At 42.6% G+C, this 23,263-nt stretch overlaps 1 protein-coding gene across 1 annotated transcript in view; it reads right to left on the bottom strand.

Annotated features, from left to right (window-relative positions):
- LOC135525763 (bridge-like lipid transfer protein family member 1) overlaps positions 1–23,263 on the bottom strand; it is a 93,014-nt gene that overhangs the window by 5,932 nt on the left and 63,819 nt on the right. Inside the window, 27 exon segments of the mRNA XM_064953584.1 lie at positions 119–272; positions 1,202–1,447; positions 1,678–1,818; positions 2,010–2,186; positions 4,504–4,707; positions 5,203–5,401; positions 5,578–5,717; positions 5,878–6,039; positions 7,836–8,025; positions 8,213–8,393; positions 8,577–8,792; positions 8,954–9,225; positions 11,658–11,711; positions 12,096–12,186; positions 12,309–12,421; positions 12,555–12,678; positions 12,779–12,909; positions 13,480–13,680; positions 16,661–16,884; positions 17,084–17,143; positions 17,435–17,633; positions 18,542–18,625; positions 20,098–20,309; positions 20,416–20,584; positions 20,676–20,864; positions 20,985–21,082; positions 21,179–21,284. Of these exon segments, the coding sequence (XP_064809656.1) occupies positions 119–272; positions 1,202–1,447; positions 1,678–1,818; positions 2,010–2,186; positions 4,504–4,707; positions 5,203–5,401; positions 5,578–5,717; positions 5,878–6,039; positions 7,836–8,025; positions 8,213–8,393; positions 8,577–8,792; positions 8,954–9,225; positions 11,658–11,711; positions 12,096–12,186; positions 12,309–12,421; positions 12,555–12,678; positions 12,779–12,909; positions 13,480–13,680; positions 16,661–16,884; positions 17,084–17,143; positions 17,435–17,633; positions 18,542–18,625; positions 20,098–20,309; positions 20,416–20,584; positions 20,676–20,864; positions 20,985–21,082; positions 21,179–21,284 (4,337 nt within the window).

The following is a 23,263-nucleotide window of genomic DNA, read 5'->3' as shown; positions in this document are numbered from 1 at the left end:
CATTAAGCCATATGCTGATATGAATTATAAGGAATAGACTTAAATCTGTGTCTGGGAAACTGGCTCCTAGTGTGTAGAGTATAGTGTGTTGAGTGGGAGGGGTAAAAGGAAGACATACGTGTTGTTGCCCATGACATTGCTCATGTTCATCTGAACGTTGAGCTGCTTCAGGTTGATGGCGAACACCACTAGTGTCTCCCACGGGGTCCCCTGGGGGCCGGCTGCCTTGCCGCTCTTATTGAATGATGGCGTGGATGTCTTGGTCACAGAATCTGCATGGGAGGGAAATACATTACCGGTCAAAAGTTTGGGGTCACTTAGAAATGTCCTTGTTTTCGAAAAGAAAAGCCTTTTTTTTACCATTAAAATAACATCAAATTGATCAGAAACCCTTTTGCAATTATGTTAGCACAGCTGAAAACTGTTGTACCGTTTAAAGAAGTAATACCACTGGCCTTATTTGGACTAGTTGAGTATCTGGAGCATCAACATTTGTGGGTTCGATTACTGGCTCAAAATGGCCAGAAACAAAGGACTTTCTTCTGAAACTCATCAGTCTATTCTTGTTCTGAGAAATGAAGGCTATTCCATGCGAGAAATTGCCAAGAAACTGAAGATCTCATATAACGCTGTGTACTACTCCCTTCATAAGAACAGTGCAAACTGTCCCTAACCAGAATAGAAAGAAGAGTGGGTGCACAACTGAGCAAGAGGACAAGTACATTAGAGTGTCTGGTTTGAGAAACAGACGCCTCAAGTCCTCAACTGGCAGCTTCATTAAATAGTACCCACAAAAACACCAGTCTCAACGTCAACAGTGAAGAGGCGACTCCAGGATGCTGGCCTTCTCGGCAGATTTGCAAAGAAAAAAACATATCTCAGACTGGCCAATAAAAATAAAATATTAAGATGGGCAAAAGAACACAGACACTGGACAGAGGATCTCTGCCTAGAAGGGCAGCATTCCGAAGTCGCCTCTTCAGTGTTGACGTTGAGATTGGTGTTTTGCGGGCAAAGTTATTACGGACAAAGTTATTCCCAGTCTTAATGAGGGATAAAGTATTCATTCATCATTCTAACTGCATTTTAAGTCTAGCTTGTGAAAACAATCTCCATACTAAGCTAAAATAAACGACATTAACACAGTTTTAATTAGATAGTGTTCTTTGATGATGCTGAGCACTCATTTTTGAGTTGGTACCTCTTCTGGGGGCAGAGGAATCAGAGACACTCCTGGTGCGTCCAGGGGCCGGCGATTTGAGGTGGGAGGACAGGCCCCCGGGGGACATGTTGCTCCCAGTGGAGTGGTCTGACAACACGTTGGGGGACTGGGGAATGTGCTGCCCAGTGCTACCGTCCCAGGTCCTCCAGTAGGCTTTACGGCTGGACTCTGGTGACAGGTGTTGGGCCATGTTCTCTACAGAGTCTGGGGTGGCTGGACCCGAGGCTGGAGGAGAGAAGCAGGTTCAGGTAAAGGGCATGTTCTGAAACCAACACAGGTTTGGGGAAAACATCCCTAAGGTTTTAAAGGGACTGACATTAACAGAGTCGGAGAGTGAGAGAAAACAGAGTAACTAGGAAATAAACCCAGTCAGAAGTAAAAATGTTGATAATTTATTACACAAGGAAAATTACACTCACAGGGCGCAAAGGCCTATCGAGGAGTTGTGTTTCTACCTGTTGGCATGTTGATGGTCTGGTCTCCTAGGAAGAGGCGTCGGGCGATGCTGCGGCGGTACCAGGCTCTGGGGAAGGCCAGGATTTCACTCAGCCTCCGCATGTCATACTTGAAGGAGGCAGAGCCGATGTCACACACAGCTAAGAGAGAGAAAACATTCAAAGTTGGCCAGGAATACCAGTGTCTGTGGATTCAACCATATTGGCAGGGGAATTGAAATGTCAGAATGAATCAGCTTCATTGTCAAGATATACATGACATTCCCATTTTGAAGACCAAAGATTGAGCTCAGGTTAGACAGTGTCCAACCATTAACCCCGTTCCAAGGCACCTGAGATATTGATGAGGGTGGTGTCCATCTTGCCCCCCTTGCCAGGTATAAAACTCTCGATAAAGGTTGGTCCTCCGGTGCGTCTCATTCTGGACAGGCTGACCTTGACGAACTCCAGGTTGATGCTGAGGGAATCCTTCCTCCCAGTCACAGAGGACGGCTCTTCATCCACTGTACCTTAAAGGAAAGAACAGCTATGAGGCGACACTTCATAGCGCTGTTTTAATGCTACACATTGAACTGATGGAAGACTGAACAAGCTTGCTGTGAAAGTACACTATCACTATGAGGCATGCTGTACAGCGTAGTTGGTAGACTTCACTGCAATATAAATGCATAGTACTAAACATCGGCTATAGAACAGGGGATAAGGCAGCCGACTGTACCTACTTCAGACAAGTTCCAAGATGTTTGTGGGGGTCGTACAGCAAAATTAACTATTATGTTTGTGATCTCATCTTTCCATAGGGTCCATAATAGTTTGTAGGCCAAACTGTTCAGATGCTACAAACGATTTTGAGAGAAGACCGATTTTCGGGATGTCTCATGATCTGACAAGCACTGCTCTAGCTGTCACCACAGATACGGCAGTGCAACATCGGCGGATGCGGTGGATTGAGACACCCGTATCCAATACAAAAAAACTAGATATCTCTAGTTTAAACTGACAGATTTTTATGGGGAATTTTTGATGCTAATTACAGTGTCTTCAGAAAGTATTTATAGTCCTGGACTTATTCCACATTTGTTGTGTTACAGCCTGAATTAAAAAAAAAAAGTTCTCACCCATCTACACACCAAAGTTTGGATAATTTATTGAAAAAGAAATACAGAAATATCTAATTCTCACCACTGAGTCAATACATGTAGTAATCACATTTGGTGGCGACATACAGCTGAGAGTCTTTCTGGGCGAGTCTCTAAAGAGCTTTGCACACTTGGATTGTACAATATTTGCTAATTATTTTTTCAAATGTATTCTTCCAGCTCTGTCAAGTTGGTTGTTGATCCTTGCTAGACAGCCATTTTCAAGTCTTGCCATTGATTTTCAAGACGATTTAAGTAAAAAATGTAACTAGGCCACAGGAAAAGTCAATGTCATCTTGGTAAGCAACTCCAATATATATTTGGCCTTGGGTTATGGGTGAATTTGGCTCCCAGTGTCTGTTGGAAAGCAGACTGAACCAGGTTTTCCTCAAGGATTTTGCTTGAGCTTAGATCTATTCCGTTTCTTTTTATCTTAAAAAACTCCCTAGTCCTTGCCAATGACAAGCATACCTATAACATGATGCAGCCACCACCATGCTTGAAAATATGAAGTGTGGCACTCAGTAATGTGCTATGTTGGATTGGCCCCAAACATAAGAGTTTGTACACAGGACATAAAATTAATTAAAATGTTTTTGTTTTGCAGTTTTACTTTAACACAAACAGGATGAATGTTTTGGAATTTTTTAAATTCTGTACATGCTTCCTTCTTTTCACTCTGCCATTTAGGTTAGTATTGTAGAGTAACTACAATGTTGTTGATCCATCCTCAATTTTCTCCCATCACAGCCTTTCAACTAACTGTTTTAAAGCCACCACTGGCTTCATGGTGAAATCCCTGAGCAGTTTCCTTCCTCTCCGGCAACTGAGTTTGGAAGGATGCCTGTATCTTTGTAGTGACTGTCTGTATTGATACACCATCCAAAGAGTAATTAATAACTTCACCATGCTCAAAGGGATATTGAATGTATTTTTTATTTATTTATTTATTTTTAAACCTACGAATAAGTTCCCTCCTTTGCAAAGCATTGGAAAACCTCCCTGGTCTTTGTGGTGGAATGTGTTTGAAAGTCACTGCTTGACTGAGGGACCTTACAGATAATTGTATGTGTGGGGTACATAGATGCTGTAGTCAAAAAGCACGTTAAACACTACTGTTGCACACAGAGTGAGTAACTTACACAGAGTGTAACTTATTATGTGACTCGTTAAGCACATTTTTACTCCTGAAGTTATTTATGCTTGCCATAACAAAGGGATTCAATACTTATTGACTCAAGACATTTGTGCTTTTCATTTTTTATTAATTTGTAAAAGATTCTAAAAACAAAATTCCACTTTGAAATTCTTGGGTATTGTGTGTAGGCCAGTGACACAAAATCTCAATTTGATTAATTTTAAATTTAGGCTGTAACAACAAAATGTGGAAAAAGTCAAGAGGTGTGAATACTTTGAGAGCACTGTCTATATTTTTTTTAGGATTTTAGTTTTAGGTAAATAAATAATAAAAATCACCAGGAATTCAGTTAAGAATAAGTTTCATTTAAAAAAAATCTGTTCCCAAGTATTACCATGAATAAATAAGGAAATGTGATTGTGTCTCAATGTAATAAAGGAATGAAATGGGCTTAGTTTCAGGTCAATGTTCCGGCAACCATTCAAATTGCTATAGAATATACATGAGAAATGTTAAAGTTGAGAAAATTTCCACTACACTTTTCCATACCTAGAGGTCCTGGGCCTGGTGCCTGCCCTGTGACAGCAGATTTCTGTTTCCCTGCCCCGTAAGGGTGGAACACGTAGAGGGAGAAGTCTGACATGCAGGCAGTGAAGCTGAGCCCTGAGGAGTTGCTGGGGGGGGCGGTGAGGTCTGACTGGCTGCTGCTGTGATGGGTCCGGCCCAGAGGGCTACCCAGAGATGGAGAGGGACCTGGAGATTAGATCAAAGAGGTTTTATTATGGACCAGATAGGCTTAGAAAACAAAATTAATCCACTCACACACCTAGGAAGTTGCTTTACAGGCTCTGATCAGGCCCTACACCCAAACAAGGGCACTGCGTTCATCCACCTCTGGCCTGCTCGCCTCCCTACCACTGAGGAAGTACAGTTCCCGCTCGGCCCAGTCAAAACTCTTCGCTGCTCTGGCCCCCCAATGGTGGAACAAACTCCCTCACGACGCCAGGACAGCGGAGTCAATCACCACCTTCCGGAGACACCTGAAACCCCACCTCTTTAAGGAATACCTAGGATAGGATAAAGTAATCCTTCTCACCCCCCTTAAATGATTTAGATGCACTATTGTAAAGTGGCTGTTCCACTGGATGTCATAAGGTGAATTCACCAATTTGTAAGTCGCTCTGGATAAGAGCGTCTGCCAAATGACTTAAATGTAATGTAAATGCTTTGGAGTGTTGCTATCTATACCTCCTTTGCCAGGGGGTGGTTTGAGGATGTGTTGGCTCAGGGGGGTGGAGGAGGGTGTATTTAGGCCGTCGGTAGGTTGGGTGCTGGATGGGATCTCCAGTTCACCGCGATTAGAGGAGAATACCAGGTCTAGAGATGGCAGTTTCAGCATACACTCCACTCTGGACATGGGCAAGCAGCTGAAGCGGATCTGAGAGGGCTAGAGACATCGAGTCAGATTAGAATAGAATTTGAAAACATCATTACTTTGAGTGTGGTGTCTCAGGGATTGGACATTATGACAGCAAAACATACTCATATTGTACAATGGAGAACAGAGTTACAAGAACTGAGCTATGGGGGCCACAGTAAGGCGGGCAGACAGAGGTAGGTTACCTGTACTCTGACATAAACCACCACGTCCACAGGAAAGGAGGAGTAGGCAGAGGTGGATGAGGACACCAGGGATGTGGTGGACTCCTCCAGGGGCTCCACTGGATCAAACTGGCCTAAGTCCTCCTCCTGGGAGTTCAAATCTGAGACACACAGAGACAAAAAGGGGTCAGCTTTGAGCAACGGTTTTGTAAGTTGTTGATGTTTTAGGTCCAGCAATTATTTATGGATTTTTTGCACAATTAAAATCCAAAGAGGTGAGGTGAACAGGTGATCTATTTGCAATGGAAAGACCCTACATACCAGTATAGTTCCTTTCCACCGGTGTGATGGGAATGGTCTCCAAGGCTTTCTCCAGGAAGTCCAGAAGACAAGGGCTTATGACCATCTCTTCTGGGAGGGTCTGGAGGGCCACCCAGGCATACAGCTTGGCTGTCTTCACCCCACTGCTGCCCTTGCCTTTGGCTGCAGGGGAGACATGATCGGAGTTTGGACAGGGTCACATATACAAGGCCTACACCCACCAACATTGGTAAGAGAGTGAAAACACAAAATGAAAAAGATATTGGGACAGATTTAACAAATGTTTTTCGCTCCCAAGGAAATGAAACAAAAAAGGTAAGAAATAAGATCTTGTGCTTTCATTTACTTTTTGGGTCTATATGTTAGTGTCAAGAAAAAGTATGTGAACCCTTTGGAAATACCTGGATTTCTGCATAAATTGGTCATAAAATTTGATCTGATCTTCATCTCGGTCACAACAATATACAAACACAGTCTGCTTAAACTAATAAAAAACAATTATACGTTTTCATGTCTTTATTGAACACACCGTGTAAACATTCACAGTGCAGGGTGGAAAAAGTATGCGAACCCATGGATTTAATAACTGGTTGACCCTCAATTGGCAGCAATAACCTTAACCAAATATTTCTGTAGTTGAGGAACAGACCTGCAAAACGGTCAGGGAGAATTTTGGATCATTCCTCTTTACAAAACTGTTTCAGTTCAGCAATATTCTTGGGACGTCTGGTGTGAACTGCTCTCGAGATCATGCCACAACATCTCAAATCGGGTTGAGGTCAGAACTCTGACTGGGCCACTCCAGAAGGAGTATTTTCTTCTGTTGAAGCCATTCTGTTGTTGATTTACTTCTGTGTTTTGAGTCATTGTCATGTTGCATCACCCAACTTCGGTTGAGCTTCAATTGGAGGACAGATAGCCTAACATCCTCCTGGAAAATGTCTCAATAAACTTGGGAATTCATTTTTCTGTTGATAATAGCAAGCTGTCCAGGCCCTGAGGCAGTAAAGCAGCCCAAACCATGATGCTCCCTCCACCTTACTTTACAGCTGGGATGATGTTTTGATGTTAGTGTGCTGTGACTTTTTTCTGTAAGTCTTTAGCTGACACTCTAGGATTAGAGATTAACCTCATTGAGCATTTTGCGCTGTGCTCTTGCAGTCATCTTTGCAGGACAGCCACTCCTAGGGAGAGTAGCAACAGTACTGAAGTTTTTCCATTTATAGACGATTTGTCTTACCGTGGACTGATGAACATCAAGACTTTTAGAGATACCTTTGTAACCCTTTTCAGCTTTATGTAAGTCAACAATTCTTAAGTCTTCTGAGATCTCTTTTGTTCGAGGCATGGTTCACATCACGTCTCATTGATTGGAGTCCAGGTTAGCTGACTGCTGACTCCAATTAGCTTTGCGAAGTCATTAGCCTAGGGGTTCACATACTTTCCCCAAGCTACACTGTGAATGTTTAAACTATGTACTCAATGTAGACAAGAAAAATACAATAATTTGTGTGTCATTAGTTTAAGCACACTATGCTTGTCTATTGTTGTGACTTAGCTGAAGATTAGATCAAATTTGATGACCAATTTACACAGACTTCCAGGTAATTCCAAAGGGTTCACATACTTTTTCTTGACACTGTATGTTTTCTTTCCTCTGGAGAATATCTTTGCAACAGCGTTTAGAAAAACAGCCACTCTGCGTCTATCCATCCACCCACTAAGTGTTTAAAACGGAATGAAATCAAACCGGATCTTAAAACACTCCAACACAGAAATCACCGGCGTCTTCTACATTCACAGATCAAAGCCTTGGACAAAACAGATTGAGCATGCATTAGATTTTAATGAGTGGGTTGATTAAGGATGTCTATGGGCACGATGGAGACGTGGCGCTCTACTGCAGGTAAACACAGAAAGCAAAAGGGCATGCAGGTAATGATGAGAGCTCTCAGTACCTGATGGTAGAGGTGGGGATGGGGGAGGAAGGAGCGAGTTAGTCTTGCTTTGGCCAGCATTGGGAGGATTGTGAGGGCCGCTATCATTCATACCATACAGCTTGGACTCTTTGGAGAGGGTGCGGGGGAGGGAGGATCCGCGTGAGGCATCAGGCGACTCGGTCTTTATGGTCTTGGAGTTGTAGTGCAACTGGGGTTGGAGGAAATTCAAAAATGGTTTTGCATCAGAATAGTTGAACTCTTAGGTCATCAACGGCAATATAGATCCTACCATTTAATGCATCCGATTGATGGGTCATCGTTTAAACTCATTATTTACACCATTCCATAGCTAGAGGGAAACAAAACAGTAATGGCCTGAAAGCAAAATAACCGACCTTGACATCTACTCCCGGAATGTAAAAGACAGTGGTCTCCAGGTCACTGGATTTGGTCTGCAGAGAGGAGGGCACCTTCTTCCCGGCCAGGAGCTGGGTGGTGGAGGTATAGGTGGGTTGGAGCTTCTTCTTCTTGGGTGGAGATTCCTGGTCCAGACTCCTGGAGCTGCGGTCACAACTCCTACAGTACAGGAGGAGTAGGAACACTTTGGTTACATAGCATTCTTTGACAAAGAAACTGTGGTAACACTTTAACTTAAAGCCTGCAGCTATAATGCTTTATAACTTGTCTAGATTATAATAAGGCATAGGTCTCTCTATATATCAAAATAGTTAGAAGATCCCTAGGGTTCAGGTGCCGTACCTTCTGAAGGAGACATCCTCGTTTTCCGGCTGCTGGGTAGTGGGGTGCAGGACACACTTGCCGCTGTCAATCTCCACGCGCACGTCCAGCTCAAAGTCGATGTTCCTCTCGGTGACCGAGCTCATGAGGCTGCGGTTGGTGGGCGTGCTGGGCCAGCGCTCGCTGAACAGCTGGCTGACGGCGGCGAAGCCTGATGGCTTCCTGTGTGGTGGTTGGCTGTGACACAGAGAGGAAAGCAGGGTCATCAGCAGGCACAAAAACAGGAGGAATAAAATAATAAATAGTTTGAATTATTATTCTCCATTGAGCATGTTTTTTTTAGGCTTAATCTGGGTCCAAGAAACAGGCCAAATAAACAGTAATGAGAGCGGACTCACACAGGCCTCCTGAAGTAGCAGGAAGGCCTCTCGCGGTCAAACTCTTCCTCCTTGTCGGAATCCTCTGAGGAAGAGGAGGAGAGCTCGTCGCGGCGCATGTCGTCGTGCTGGAAGGGAATGCCAGGTGAAAAGACAGCAGGGGTGGCAGGGGCACTGAACACTGAGTGGGGCCCTTCGCTAATGGATGGGAAATCATGAAGGTGATGAAGATGAGGATGGAGTCGCTCATCAATGGTGATAGACAACAGATCCATTTCTGTCTCCTCCGGAAACTTCAGCAGAGGACAGATGGGAGGTGTTGAGAGGGGACAGTTAGACTCTCTCAATTAGAAAAGATCAAAAATGTTTAGTGATATAAACTCTGTAGCAGATAGCATCCTGCTCAAAGGAACTGTATGCACGTGTAGTACTAATTCATTTATCACGATTGTGGATAGAAAATTGTCATAACCAATGTGTGTGACTAACATCTACTCTAACTTAGCATATATACATACAGTACCAGTCAAAAGTTTGGACACACATACTCATTCAAGGGTTTTTCTTTATTTTGGCTATTTTCTACATTGTAGAATAATAGTGAAGACATCAAAACTAGGAAATAACACATATGGACTCATGTAGTAACCAAAAAAGTGTTAAACAAATCAATATATCTGGAGGTGTGTTTCGGGTCATTGTCCTGTTGAAAAGCAAATGATAGTGGGACTAAGTGCAAATCAAGAGGGATGAAGTATCATTGCAGAATGCTGTGGTAGCCATGCTGGTTAAGTGTGCCTTGAAAGACAAGACAGTTGGAACAAAAAAACTCAAATTTTACCTCAGAGAAAAGGACAGATTTCCACCGGTCTAATGTCCATTGCCTGTGATTCTTGGTCCAAGCAAGTTTCTTCTTATTATTGGTGTCCTTTTGTAGTGGTTCTTTGCATTAATTCAACCATGAAGGCCTGATTCACGCAGTCTCCTCTGAACAGTTGATGTTGAGATGCGTCTGTTACTTGAACTCTGAAGCATTTATTTGGGCTGCAATCTCAGGTGCAGTTAACTCTAATGAACTTAACTCTGGGTATTCCTTTCCTGTGGTGGTCCTCATGAGAGCCAGTTTCTTCATAGCGCTTGATGTTTTTTGTGACTGACGACACTTTCAATCTGGAAAATTTCAAGAACTTTGACTGACCTTCATGTCTTAAAGTAATGATGTCATTTCTCTTTGCTTTTTGGAGCTGTTTTTGCCATAATATGGACTTAGTATTTTACCAAATAGGGCTATCTTCGGTATACCACCCTGCCTTGTCACAACACAACTGATTGGCTCTAAATGCATTAGGAAGGAAAGAAATTCCACAAATGAACTTTTAACAAGGCACACCTGTTAATTGAAATGCATTCCAGGTGACTACCTCATGAAGCTGGTTGAGAGAATGCAAAGTGTGTGCAAAGCTGTCATCAAGGCAAAGGGTGGCTACTTTGAAGAACCTCAAATATACACTTTTTTGGTTACTACATGATTCCATATGTGTTATTTCATAGTATTTAATGTCTTCACTATTATTCTGTAGAAAATAGTAAAAAATAAAGAAACACTGGAATGAGTAGGCGTGTCCAAACATTTGACACACACACACACACACACGGCCAATGTCATGACTATTGCTAGATATAATATATATTACTAGAGGATACAATGTCCTGTAATACAGGTTGCTATGTGCATTAAGCTTCCCCCCCCCCACAGGAGGCTCAGAGATCATGCAATGCTCTGGGAGAAGACATAGGAGAGAGATACAGAGTGGGAGATAAAGAGGATGAAGAGGATGTTAGGATGAAGACACCTGGGTAGTATAGAAAGAAGCTGCAGGACAACATCTGGTTCCAGGACAGTGGATGAAACTGACAAACTCCCAAAACAGAAAACATTAAAAGCCCTCACAAAAGAGAGTATTAGTTATAAACAACCACCAACTAAGAAAGAAAGAAAACTCAATGTCACCTCTAGTCATGGCTTTGATTCACACTTATTCTGAGGTTGGCCAACGTAAGGGTTTACAGTTTTAGGCTCAAACTATACAAACTAAGGTTTTGAAGTTGGCCATGCATAGCTGCTGTGGTTAGGAAAAGACATCTGTGGTTGAAGGAAGTTGATTAAGAATTCCATAACATGGAACATGGAATTCCATAACAGGATGGGAAGGTGTGAATCAAATGTAATACTCAAATATAATTTTAACCACATAGTACCTACATGCCTAGCATACTATGCATGTATACTACAATGCACATGCATAGCCTATCCATATCTACATAGCAGCAAAATATTGTCAATGACGTAGCAATGCAGTGAATAAATCGTTTTCTTTGTAACACATAACCAGAGGCAACGGCTGGTTGAAAGCCTTGTTATTCCGAGCATATTATTCCCTACTCACCATATTGCAATTAGAGTTGTATTTGAATGCGTAAAATGATTAACTAGAATGCACTTGACTAGCTCATCTCTAGCTATTATAGATGGCAAGGAATGACTCAAACCAACATATGACAATCAAGCATTGATTGATAGTCCTAGCCTATATCTCACCATCCTGTTTGGAATGTCCACGTTTTCAGTTTTAACCAATTTATTAGAAGAGGAGAGAAAAAAAAACCTGGTTATTTTGGGATTTTCATTTGTTCGGGATAGTTTTTTTGGGGGTTTTACAAATACCTTGAAGACTTCTCCTGGACTGACCGGTCTGTTTGTAGAGTCCTGATTATTAATCTTCAATTGAACAGAAAGAGAACAATGGAATCCATCCAGAAAATGAAAGTATGGCATGTTCAGGATGGGATTTTGCGCTCAAAAAAGGCACACTTAACTCTCCCTCAAGCTACAAGCAAGCGAAAAAGCTAATACTTAGCTTCCGCTGACATAGAGCGTTTCCACAATGTTTAGACACACACAGTCAAGAGGACTGTCATAGTGATAAACAAACAAGGACATGGAAGATGAAATGATGCCATAACTCAGGGATGCACATCTCCAGTTCTCTTCAGCTGCTGTACAACTGCCATCTTGGATAATTCAATTGTTTACAGCCCTATCTCAGGGTCTACATGGTAATAGCTACCATGAAGACTATTGTGGACTATTTCAATACACTACCATGTCCTGGATGTTGAAGGTCACTCTCGGTCCTGGGGAGGACGCATCAACTCTGATGTCCGGTAAGTCATCAACGTCTCCTATTCTGGAACTGAAAGGGAAATAAGAATAATAACAATCAAACCCATTGGAAATTCAATTCACTTCCTGAATTCCTGATTGACCCCACGACTGCTAGGTTCCGGCTGCAAGCGAGGATTCCTCTTCCAGTACCTTTGGCGTTCAATCCTTTTGAGCGGAGGCCGCCCTGCTGCTGTAGAGATGCTCTTGGAACGGTTATAGCTGGGTTTGTATCCCAGACCCCACTTGTCCTTCAGAGACGCAGCCTGGTAGAAAAGCAATGATCAGGGCTCATCAGTCATGGTGTCCTTTCCATTTCAGCTCAGGTTAACGACATTTTACATTTTAGACCGGAAAATGCCAGTTGAATAAAGGGTGGTATTAAATGCGTTGTCTCACCCTCATGCTGGAGCGTCGTAATTTCTTGCGCACGTCTCTCCTGATGTCGTTGACGGCCACAGACTCCAGCTGCTGGTAGCGCTGGATCTCCTGGTTGATTGTGCCTTCACTTGCTCCCAGTTTCCTGTTGAATGGTGGGGAAGGGAAACATGATAGATCCTTGTTTTAGGTGATAAAATATACAACATGAGGTTATAATTACATTTGACAGGAAGAACTCTTACTTGAGGTCATCAATGACTTTGGCCTGCTCGTTCAGCTCTCTGATGTCCACTATTCTTTTGTTTAACTTCCCCCTTCTGGGATCCAAGATCTGGTTGCCCACAGCCGTCTGCCGCCTGAGGTCTATGGTCTCCTGTGGAGTATAGAGGACAAATGACACCCTGTAATTCACATATTACACCACAGAATGTTTGGTTATTTATATAACCTAGATTACCAACATTGCATAACCCAAATTAGATTACACCTCCACCAACCTGGGTTATTGTATTACACCACAAAAAAAGTATTAAACCAAGCATGAATTATTACACCAAAGTTACATAGCTCACCACCTAATCCACATTTTATACTCACACCAACAATCAAGTTATACACACACAAACAGCAGAGAAATACACAAAATGGAAGTCACCATCACCATAATCCTTGAGACCAATTGATGACCCAATTCTCAGAAAAGGAAGTAATCACAACATGTGTAAACAGGTGACAAGGGAACCAAAAGTGCTTAAACCCCACAAAGTCAATTGCGAAGTGATAGAATTTTGTTTGCCCTCTGAGATTACCACATTTCATGGTGTAACTTAGCAATTGAAATCTATTCTGCAGCTTGAAACATGGACGATAGAGTCTTAATGCCACCCTAAACGTGATTGTGGGGCCCAGAAGATAGGAGACTAGAGGGTGGGGCAATACATACACATCCCCAGGATATGGGTCTGGGAGCCCTGGCCCTGTTCCCTCTGGACTGGGGAGGAGAATAGTCGCTTAGGTAGTCGGCTGGTACCGAGACGCTCTGGACACTGGGGCTTTTCAGGCCCAGGATGCTGTTTACTAGCCGCTTTCTGAACGTGAGCCTGGGACTGAGCCTTGGGCTGCTGCACTCTCCCTCTGGGCTCCCCTGCAAGCAATGGTAAGGATACACCCAAGGCAAGGTTCAACTGGGTGCATGGATTTAGGTAGCTTGTATAGCTTTTAGCGCTGTCACAGTGGCTGGATGTGGTTGACGTGGCTTGAACAGATATGCAAAGCCTTAACACTCACAGTGGATTTTTACATTTTTTGACACAGACTTAGGGTTTTTACACACACAGAGCTACAATAATCTCTTATACAAACAGTCTTTTAAACCGTCTCGTGGTTGTACTGCAATAGAATCACAGGTATTAGCAAACTCTAACAGGGTATTAAACACACTCAGACTTACGCAACAATTCCAACTATTTTACGGAGTTACAGTTCATAAGCAAATCAGTCAATTGAAATAAAAATTAAACCATGGATTTCATGATTGGAATACAGATATGCATCTGTTGGTCACAGATACACTATATATACAAAAGTATGTAGACACCCCTTTAAATTTGTGGATTTGGCCATTTCAGGCACACATGTCGCTGACAGAAGTATAATCGAGTACACAGCCATGCAATCTCCATAGAGAAACATTGGCAGTAGAATGGCCTTACTGAAGAGCTCAGTGACATTCAACGTGGCACTGTCATAGGATGCCACCTAGGATGCCAACAAGTCAGTTTGTCAAATTTCTGTCCTGCTAGAGCTGCCCTGGTCACCTGTAAGTGCTTTATGGTGAAGTGGAAAAGTCTAGGAGCAACAACAGCTCAGCCGCAAAGTGGTAGGCCACGCAAGCTCACGGAACTGGACCGGCAAGTGCTGAAGTGCGTACAAATCTTCTGTCCTCGGTTGCAAGACTCACTACCGAGTTCAAACTGCTTCTGGAAGGAATGTTAGGAGTTTCATGAAATGGTTTTCCATGGACGAGCAGCCGCAAACAAGCCTAAGATCACCATGCACAATGCCAAGCGTTGGCTGGAGTGGTGTAAAGATCCCAGCCATTGGACTCTGGAACAGTGGAAATGCGTTCTCTGGAGTGATGAATCACGCTTCACCATCTGGCAGTCCGTCGAACGAATCTGGGTATGGCTGATGTCAGGAGAACACTACCTGCCCCAATGCATAATGCCAATTGTAAAGTTTGGTAGGAGGAGGAATAATGGTCTTGGGACTGTTTTTCACGGTTCGGGCTAGGCCCCTTAGTTCCAGTGAAGGGAAATCTTAACGCTACAGCATACAATGACATTCTTGACAATTTTGTGGGAACAGTTTGGAGAAGGCCATTTTCTGTTTCAGCATGACAATGCCCCCGTGCACAAAGCGAGGTCCATACAGAAATGGTTGTTGAGATCGGTGTGGAAGAATTTGACTGGCCTGCATAGAGCCCTGACCTCAACCCCATTGAACACCTTTAGGATGAATTGGAAAGCCGACTGCGAGCCAGGCCTAATTGCCCAACACCAGTGACCGACCTCACTAATGTTCTTGTGGCTGACTGGAAGCATGTCCCCGCAGCAATGTTCCAGCATCTAGTGAAAAGCCTTCCCAGAAGAGTGGAGGCTATTATAGCAGCAAAGGAGGGACCAACTTCATATTAATGCCCATGATTTTGGAATGATATGTTTGACAAGCAGGTGTCCACATACTTTTGGTCAAGTAATTGTACCTTAAAAAAAGAAGTAGGGGCATGGATTAGAAAACCAGTCACTATCTGGTGTGACCACCATTTGCCTCAAAGCAGCGCAACACCTCATTCGCATAGAGTTTATCAGGCTGTTGATTGTGGCCTGTGGAATGTTGTCCCAGTCCTCTTCAATGGCTGTGCGAAGTTGCTGGATAATGGCAGGAACTGGAACACGCTATCCAACACGTCAATCCAGAGCATCCCAAACATGCTCAATGGGTGACATGTCTGGTGAGTATGCAGGCCATGGAAGAACTGGGACATTTTTAGCTTCCAGGAATTGTGTACAAATCCTTACGACATGGGGCCGTGCATTATCATGCTGAAACATGAGTTGATGGCGGCGGATGAATGGCACGACAATGGGCCTCAGGATCTCGTCACTGTATCTCTGTACATTCAAATTAACATCAATAAAATTAAATTGTGTTCATTGTCTGTAACTTAAGCTTGTCCATACCATAACCCCACCGCCACCATGGGGAACTCTGTTGAAAGTTGACCACTCGCTCACACTACGCTGTATGCCATCTGCCCGCTACAGTTGAAACCAGGATTCATCCTTGATGAGCACACTTTTCCAGTGGCCATCGAAGGGGAGTATATGCCCACTGAAGTCGGTTACGACACTGAACTGCAGTCAGGTCAAAACCCTGGTGAGGACGATGAGCATGTAGATGAGCATCCCTGATATGGTTTCTGACAATTTTTGTAGAAATTCTTTGGTTGTGAAAATAGTTTAATTATCTGTCCGGGTGGCTGGTCTCAGATGATCGTGCAGGTGAAGAAGCCGGATGTGGAGGTCCTGGGTTGGCATGGTTACACATGGTCTGCGGTTGTGAGGCCGGTTGGACGTACTGACAAATTCTATAAAACAATGTTGGATGAGGCTTATGGTTGTGCAATGAACATTCAATTCTCTGGCGACAGCTCTGGTGGACATACCTGCAGTCAGCATGGCACGCTCCCTCAAAACATCTGTGGCATTGTGTTGTGTGATAAAACTGCTTATTTTAGAGTGGCCTTTTATTGTCCCCAGCACAAGGTGTACCTATGTAATGATCATGCTGTTTAATCAGTTTCTTGATATGCCAAACCTATCAGGTAGATGGATTATCTTGGCAAAGGAGAAATGCTCACAAGAAATTTGTGAGCATAATTTGAGAAATAAACTTTTTGTGTGTATGGAAAATGTCTGGGATCTTCCATTTCAGCTCATGAAACATGGGACCAACGCTTTACATACTGTGTTTATATTTTTGTTCAGTATACAATTCACATGTTCAAAGTGTTCAAATATTCAGCATGGTTATCATGTTTAGGCAAAGACTGAAAGACTGACCATATGGATGGTGGGCGACATGGTGTCGGCCTCATCCTCATCAGAGTCCACCATGTTGATGGAGTTGAGGTCAGCGATGTCGTCCACGTCCTCCTCGCCAGTCAGCGAGGTCAGCGTGTTGCCCAGGGCATTGAGCCGCTTGCCGATGTTGGGGTCCATGTGGACATCGATACCACACATCTTCCACAGCACGTTCAGTGCCCAGGTGCCCGCACTGCTGCTTTCTGAGGGTCGTAGAGGGAGAGAGAATATTACCCTACACTAAATCCATCTATCACTCAATACAATACAATACAAAGATCTTGTTCACAGAGAACTAGGAAACAGCCTCGCTAGGTCTTGGATAACAGCTTGACAATGTTCACACGGACCCCTTTCATAATAAACACATAGTTCGATGCTCATTATCAGGGCAGTACTTACCTGCTGACGGCTGGCCTGTGGTTCTGGAGCAGACTTCATATGTGCCATCAGGAACAACACCTACAACAGCAAAACAAACAAAATTACATCAAAAAGGGGAACAGCACAGTGTAGGGAATGACACTGCAAGAAGTAGGGCACAAGTAGACCTTAATTAGGGTGGAATATCAAAAGGTATTGGTCCGTTCGTTGGGTGAAGCCCTTCCCTGTCATTTTATCTACTTATTCTTAAACTTCAAAACTCAGCTTTCCCAGGCCCAGCTTTAAATACAGACAAGCCATCCTATTTTCATGCTTTTTTCAATCCCAGTCTGCATGTAAAAGTCAATATCTCACGGTTCAATCACTCACAGGCGTTCATGATCATGTCTCCTCGGATCTCAGGCTTCCAGTCGTCCCAGGACGTCTCAAAGCCCTCGGCGAAGCGGATGCAGAAGTTCTTGAAGTGGCCCTTGCTGACCAGCGACTCAGAGGAGCAAGCGGTGATCAGCGTGCTCTCGATGGTTAGCACCAGGGCCGAGCCCGTGTCAAAGTCAATGCTGTGGTTTGCCTGTGAGAACGGAGGTTTAAAGGTGGAGTAAGATGTTACAGTTAGGCCATCAGATAAGTCTAACACATGGATAATATTTAGGCTGAAGTGTCAGTCGTTTGTTGGAAATAGTTAATTAATGGTTACTTAATGGTAACATTTTATTTGACGGTCTGCCTATAAACACTATTAAATAGTTTCTTAACAATTAAATGAAGTCGACACACACGCACACACACATCCCAAATAATGGAAGAGGGGCGTTGCGCCACCTTGTTGTTCGCACTACACCACTATGTAAAAAAAAAAAAAAAAAAAAAAAATAGTTACTTTATTTGTTATCAAGGCCAGGCACCACACCCTAATAGTATTTTTATGCTTTAGATTGCAGGAAATGCCAATTAAAAGGTGTTTAAAAAAGCACAAACCCCCTTAATAATATAATGATTTACAAATAGTTAAAAACAATGTAATAATTGTTTATTGGCAGACCCTCAAAAAAAGTAGGTTACTGAGAACAGGAAACGTGCCTGTGTGTAATGTTGAAAAACGCATTGCTCCTTGGAAACACCCATTTAGTTGCAGCCTGTTATAAAATTATGCAAAGTTGATGCAAGTGTGACATTGTGCGTGCCATATCACTCCATGATACATGAAAACAATAGAGCATCTGTTCCAATTGAAGGTAATCATTTAAGATTCTTGAAATGGTGAGAAGTTTAACCAGTCAAACCATTTCAAGCTTAAATGAAGTTATCCCAGTAGTATCAATAAAATGGTTGGTTGTAAACTGCCATAACCTGTTATGTCAGCATTGTATTAAGACTGCATCATAGACACTAATGACAGGTTGTTACAAGTAAAGCAGTAAGACCACTGAATAACATCACACAAGTGTTCAAAAGAGATTGAATAGGTTGTAAGGTTACTTTTCGTGCATATTTTTTCTGGCCTACAGATCTGCCGGCCCCAGCTTCAGAGCGGATGCCTTCGAAACCTGGTATATGTCCTTTCTATGGAGATAAGGGATACAATTATAACTTTAACTAACTTGTAGGAGAACTCACCAGGGACAGTGGATGTAGTCATCAAATTCTAACTGATTAATCCCCAATATCTATTTTCCTATATCAGTCAGTCATTCACCAAGTCACAAAAGAAATCTTTAGCAATTATGAAGACATTTATCTTGGATACATTTTGTAATTTGCTGCTAATACAAAGTAGGTCACTGCACTGACAAACCTTTCCCCACCATTCTCATGTTTCCTACATTTCCAAGTTTATCAAGGTAGGTCTAATTACATAAATACAGTAACATACTACTGCAGCGAGCTATATATTTATATATACTGAACAAAAATATAAACGCAACATGTAAAGTGTTGGTTCCATGTTTCATGAGCGGAAATAACAGACCCCAGAAAGCACAAAGAGCTTATTTCTCTGAAATGTTGGGCACTAATTTGTTTACATCCCTGTTAGTGAGCATTGCCCCTTTGCCAAGATAATCCATCCACCTGAAAGGTGTGGCATATCAAGAAGCTGAATAAACAGCATGATCATTAGACAGGTGCACCATATGGCCACTCTAAAACGTGCAGTTTTGTCACACAACACAATGCCACAGATGTCTCAAGTTTTGAGGCAGCGTGCAATTGGCTGACTGCAGGAATCTCCACCAGAGCTGTTGCAATAGAATTGAATGTTCATATCTCTACCATAAGTTGCCTCCAACATCATTTTTGAGAATTTGGCAGTACACCCAACCAGCTTCACAACTGCACACCACCTGTAACCACACCAGCCTAGGGCCACATCCGGCTTCTTCACCTGAGGGATCGTCTGAGACCAGCCACCCGGACAGCTAATGAAACTGAGGAGTATTCCCATCTGTAATAAAGAGCTTTTTATGGGGAAAAACTCATACTGACTGGTGTGCCAATGCCACCCATGGATGTGCCCCTGCCCAGTAATGTGAAATCCATAGGTTAGGAATTTAGGTAATGAATTTATTTAAATTGACTGATTTCCTTATATAGACTAACTCAGTAAAATCATTGAAATTGTTGCGTTTATATTTTTATTCAGTATAGCTAACTATATTTAAATAAAATCAATGAAGCTCAAATGAAGCATTGTGAGAATGGTTGAGAAAAAAACAAGACAATTTGAATCAGTTTTTTAGGGAATGAAATTAACTATGATACTCACAGAGAGTGCCACTTTCAGACAATAATATTTCTTTCAATTTAGCGCATATCAATATAAAACACACAAACAGTTCCAGGACAGGATCTGAAACAGAATTGATCTAAGACAAAATGGGTCTAAGTGTATAAGACAAAATGGAGCACTGTCAGGGTTGGGGTAAAAAATATCCCACACCATTTTAACATGCCACATTGCAAAGGTTTTCAACTTAAAACATATATGCAATCTTTGGTTGCAAAAATCATTGTTCAGATTATCATTCTCCTCCTACCAGTGAGGTGTTGGTGATGGGCAGACAGATTCCCAGGTCGTTGACGGTGAGCTGCAGGAACAGGGTGCTGAAGGCCTGGGCAGAGGTCTGCTGGATGCCCGGCAGCTTGTCCACCACCTCCTTGGTGGCCATGTGAATGTCTTTGTTCAGTGCCAGACGCTGCTCATTCCAGTTGTCATAGGCCGCCTTGTAGTTCAACCAGAAGAGTACAGCTGCAATGATAAGGGAAAAAGGGATGACGTTTCACTATAGAGGTTATATGATTTTGACATTTTTATTTAGAGAATTAGAAAACATAGTCTATTATCAAGGCCTGACCTCTGTCAAAAGCCACAGGCTGAGCAAAGACGATTGGCCGGTTGAGTGTGATGAGGACCGCCTCTTTGTCTGAGGAGCCACTAATCTCCTCCTGAAGGGCGTTGCGTAAGCCAATACGAGTGCGGAAGTAGGCCACCTGGTGAAAGTCTGAACCTGCCTCCTCATAAACCTGTGGAGAAAAAAAGGGTTATATCTAACAAAACCTGACTGCAGCAGCCAATAGAAACTAACACAACCTATATTGATTTGCTGTAACCTACCTGGTGTTTGACTATCTGGCCCAGGGCGAGGTTCAGATCCACTTGGCACTTCCCAAACAGTTTGAGATAGCTGCTGCTGCCGCCAGCCTGGGCTTTACACTGGATCCTGTTGGAGAGCTCCAGCTCTATCAGCCCCGTCTCGAAGCGCACCGCTCTCATGGACGGAGTGGTGGCCGTCATCTGGATCCCCTGCAAACCACAAGTGTTCAGGAAAGTAAATTTATTTAATTTTCAAATGATTAGGACACGTGACGATAGGTGGGTAATATATGCATATTGCAGGACTTTTCTTGCTTCTCATACTGGTACCTTAAACATCAGACTGAGTGAGTAAAGCAGAATCTTGGGCTTGTCAGCGTCTGTCGAGATGTCGTGCTCATTCCATAGAGGGATGGGCTGCTCTCCTCCTGCATAGACACAAACAAGCATTTACCCAAAGTGTCTAAGCAAAATATTGAAATACAACAACTTTCAGAGTTCTTGTGTTATACAGCGGGACAGACCTGATACTTTCTGGATGACCTCGTTGACTTCCTTCATGAAAACCTTCTGCAGGAACACCAGGTGGTTCAGGAGGTCCGTTGTGAGGTTGTGCTCAAAAGAACCAATCTAGGTGAAGGGGGATTGAAATCAATGTAAATAACAAAGGCCTGCAAACTGAATATGCTCATAATTACCACATTGCAGGGCTCTACAGTGTGACCATTTTACTCACGTATGCGCCTAAATATTTTGCTGTGTGACCTGACATTTATATTTAGGAGCACTAGTGTACCTAGAAAAATTAAGGATTATATCTTTATTAACACAAATATTTGTAATTGTTCTCCTAAATGTCTTTGTGTGGGCCTACATTCTTCAACATAGGTGCACACATGCTCCTTGTAAAAAAGGTCAGCGTAGAGCCATGGCTGTATTGACAATGTTTCAATCCACAAGGATCTTCATCAGGTCAAATGGAATGCTCACCACTCCAAATACACTGAGTATACAAAACATTAAGAACACCGGTGTCAAGAACTGCAACTCTGTTAGGGGATTCTTCAAAGTAGCCACCCTTTGCCTTGATGACAGCTTTACACACTTGGCATTCTCTCAACCAGCTTCACCTGGAAGGCTTTTCCAACAGTCTTGAAGGAGTTCCCACAAATGCTGAGCACTTGTTGGCTGCTTTTCCTTCACTGTGAGGTCCAACTCATCCCAAACCATCTCAATTGGGTTGAGGTCGGGTGATTGTGGAGGCCAGGTCATTTGATGCAGCACTCCATCACTCTACTTATTGGACAAATAGCCGCTACACAGCCTGGAGGTGTGTTGGGTCATTGTCCTGTTGAAAATGATAATCCCTCTAAGCACAAACCAGATGGAATGGCATATCGCTGCAGAATGCCATGTTGTTTAAGTGTGCCTTTAAAATAAAAAATAAAAATGTAAACAATTTTTGGGCGGTTTTGGAGCAGTGGCTTCTTCCTTGCTGAGCGGCCTTTCAGGTTGTCGATATAGGCCTAATTTTTACTGTGTATATAGATACTTTTGTACCCGTTTCCTCCAGCATCTTCACAAGGTTGATTTGCATTTTTCGCACCAAAGTACGTTCATCTCTAGGAGACAGAACGCGTCTCCTTCCTGAGTGGTATGACAGCTGTATGGTCCTATGGTGTTTATACTTGCGTACTATTGTTTGTACAGATGAATGTGGTACCTTCAGGCATACAGAAACTGCTCCCAAGGATGAACCAGACTTGTGGAGGTCTACAATGATTTTTCAGAGGTCTTGGCTGATTTCTTTTGATTTTCCTTTTCTTTTGATTTTTTGTCAAGCAAAGAGGCACTGAGTTTGAAGGTAGGCCTTGAAATACATCCACAGGTACATCTCCAATTGACTCAAATTATTTCAATTTGCCTATCAGAAGCTTCTAAAGCCATGACATCATTTTAAAGGCACAGTCAACTTAGTGTATGTAAACTTCTGACCCACTGGAATTGTGATACAGTGAAATATAAGTGAAATAATCTGTCAGTAAACAATTGTTGGAAAAATTACTTGTGTCATGCACAAAGTAGATGTCCTAACCGACTTTCCACAAATTTCTTGTTAACAAACTATATTTTTGGCGTGCTTGAAAAACTAGTTTTAATGACTCCAACCTAAGTGTATGTAAACATCCGACTTCAACTGTATGTATGTCGGTATGTATGTATGTATGTATTAGAGGTCGACCGATTATGATTATTCAACGCCGATACCGATACCGATTATTGGAGGACCAAAAAAAGCCGATATCGATTAATCGGACGATTTCTTATTTATTTATTTGTAATAATGACAATTACAACAATACTGAGTGAACACTTATTTTAACTTAATATATCAATAAAATCAATTTAGCTTCAAAAAAATAATGAAACATGTTCAATTTGGTTTAAATAATGCAAAAACAAAGTGTTGGAGAAGAAAGTAAAAGTGCGATATGTGCCATGTAAAAAAGCTAACGTTTAAATTCCTTGCTCAGAACATGAGAACATATGAAAGCTGGTGGTTACTTTTAACATGAGTCTTCAATATTCCCAGGTAAGAAGTTTTAGGT

The sequence above is a fragment of the Oncorhynchus masou genome, chromosome 32 (assembly GCF_036934945.1).
Source record: "Oncorhynchus masou masou isolate Uvic2021 chromosome 32, UVic_Omas_1.1, whole genome shotgun sequence".
In the NCBI taxonomy this organism is placed as follows: domain Eukaryota; kingdom Metazoa; phylum Chordata; class Actinopteri; order Salmoniformes; family Salmonidae; genus Oncorhynchus; species Oncorhynchus masou.
Note: the sequence above shows the minus strand (reverse complement) of the source record. Positions and strands in the feature narration are given on the sequence as shown.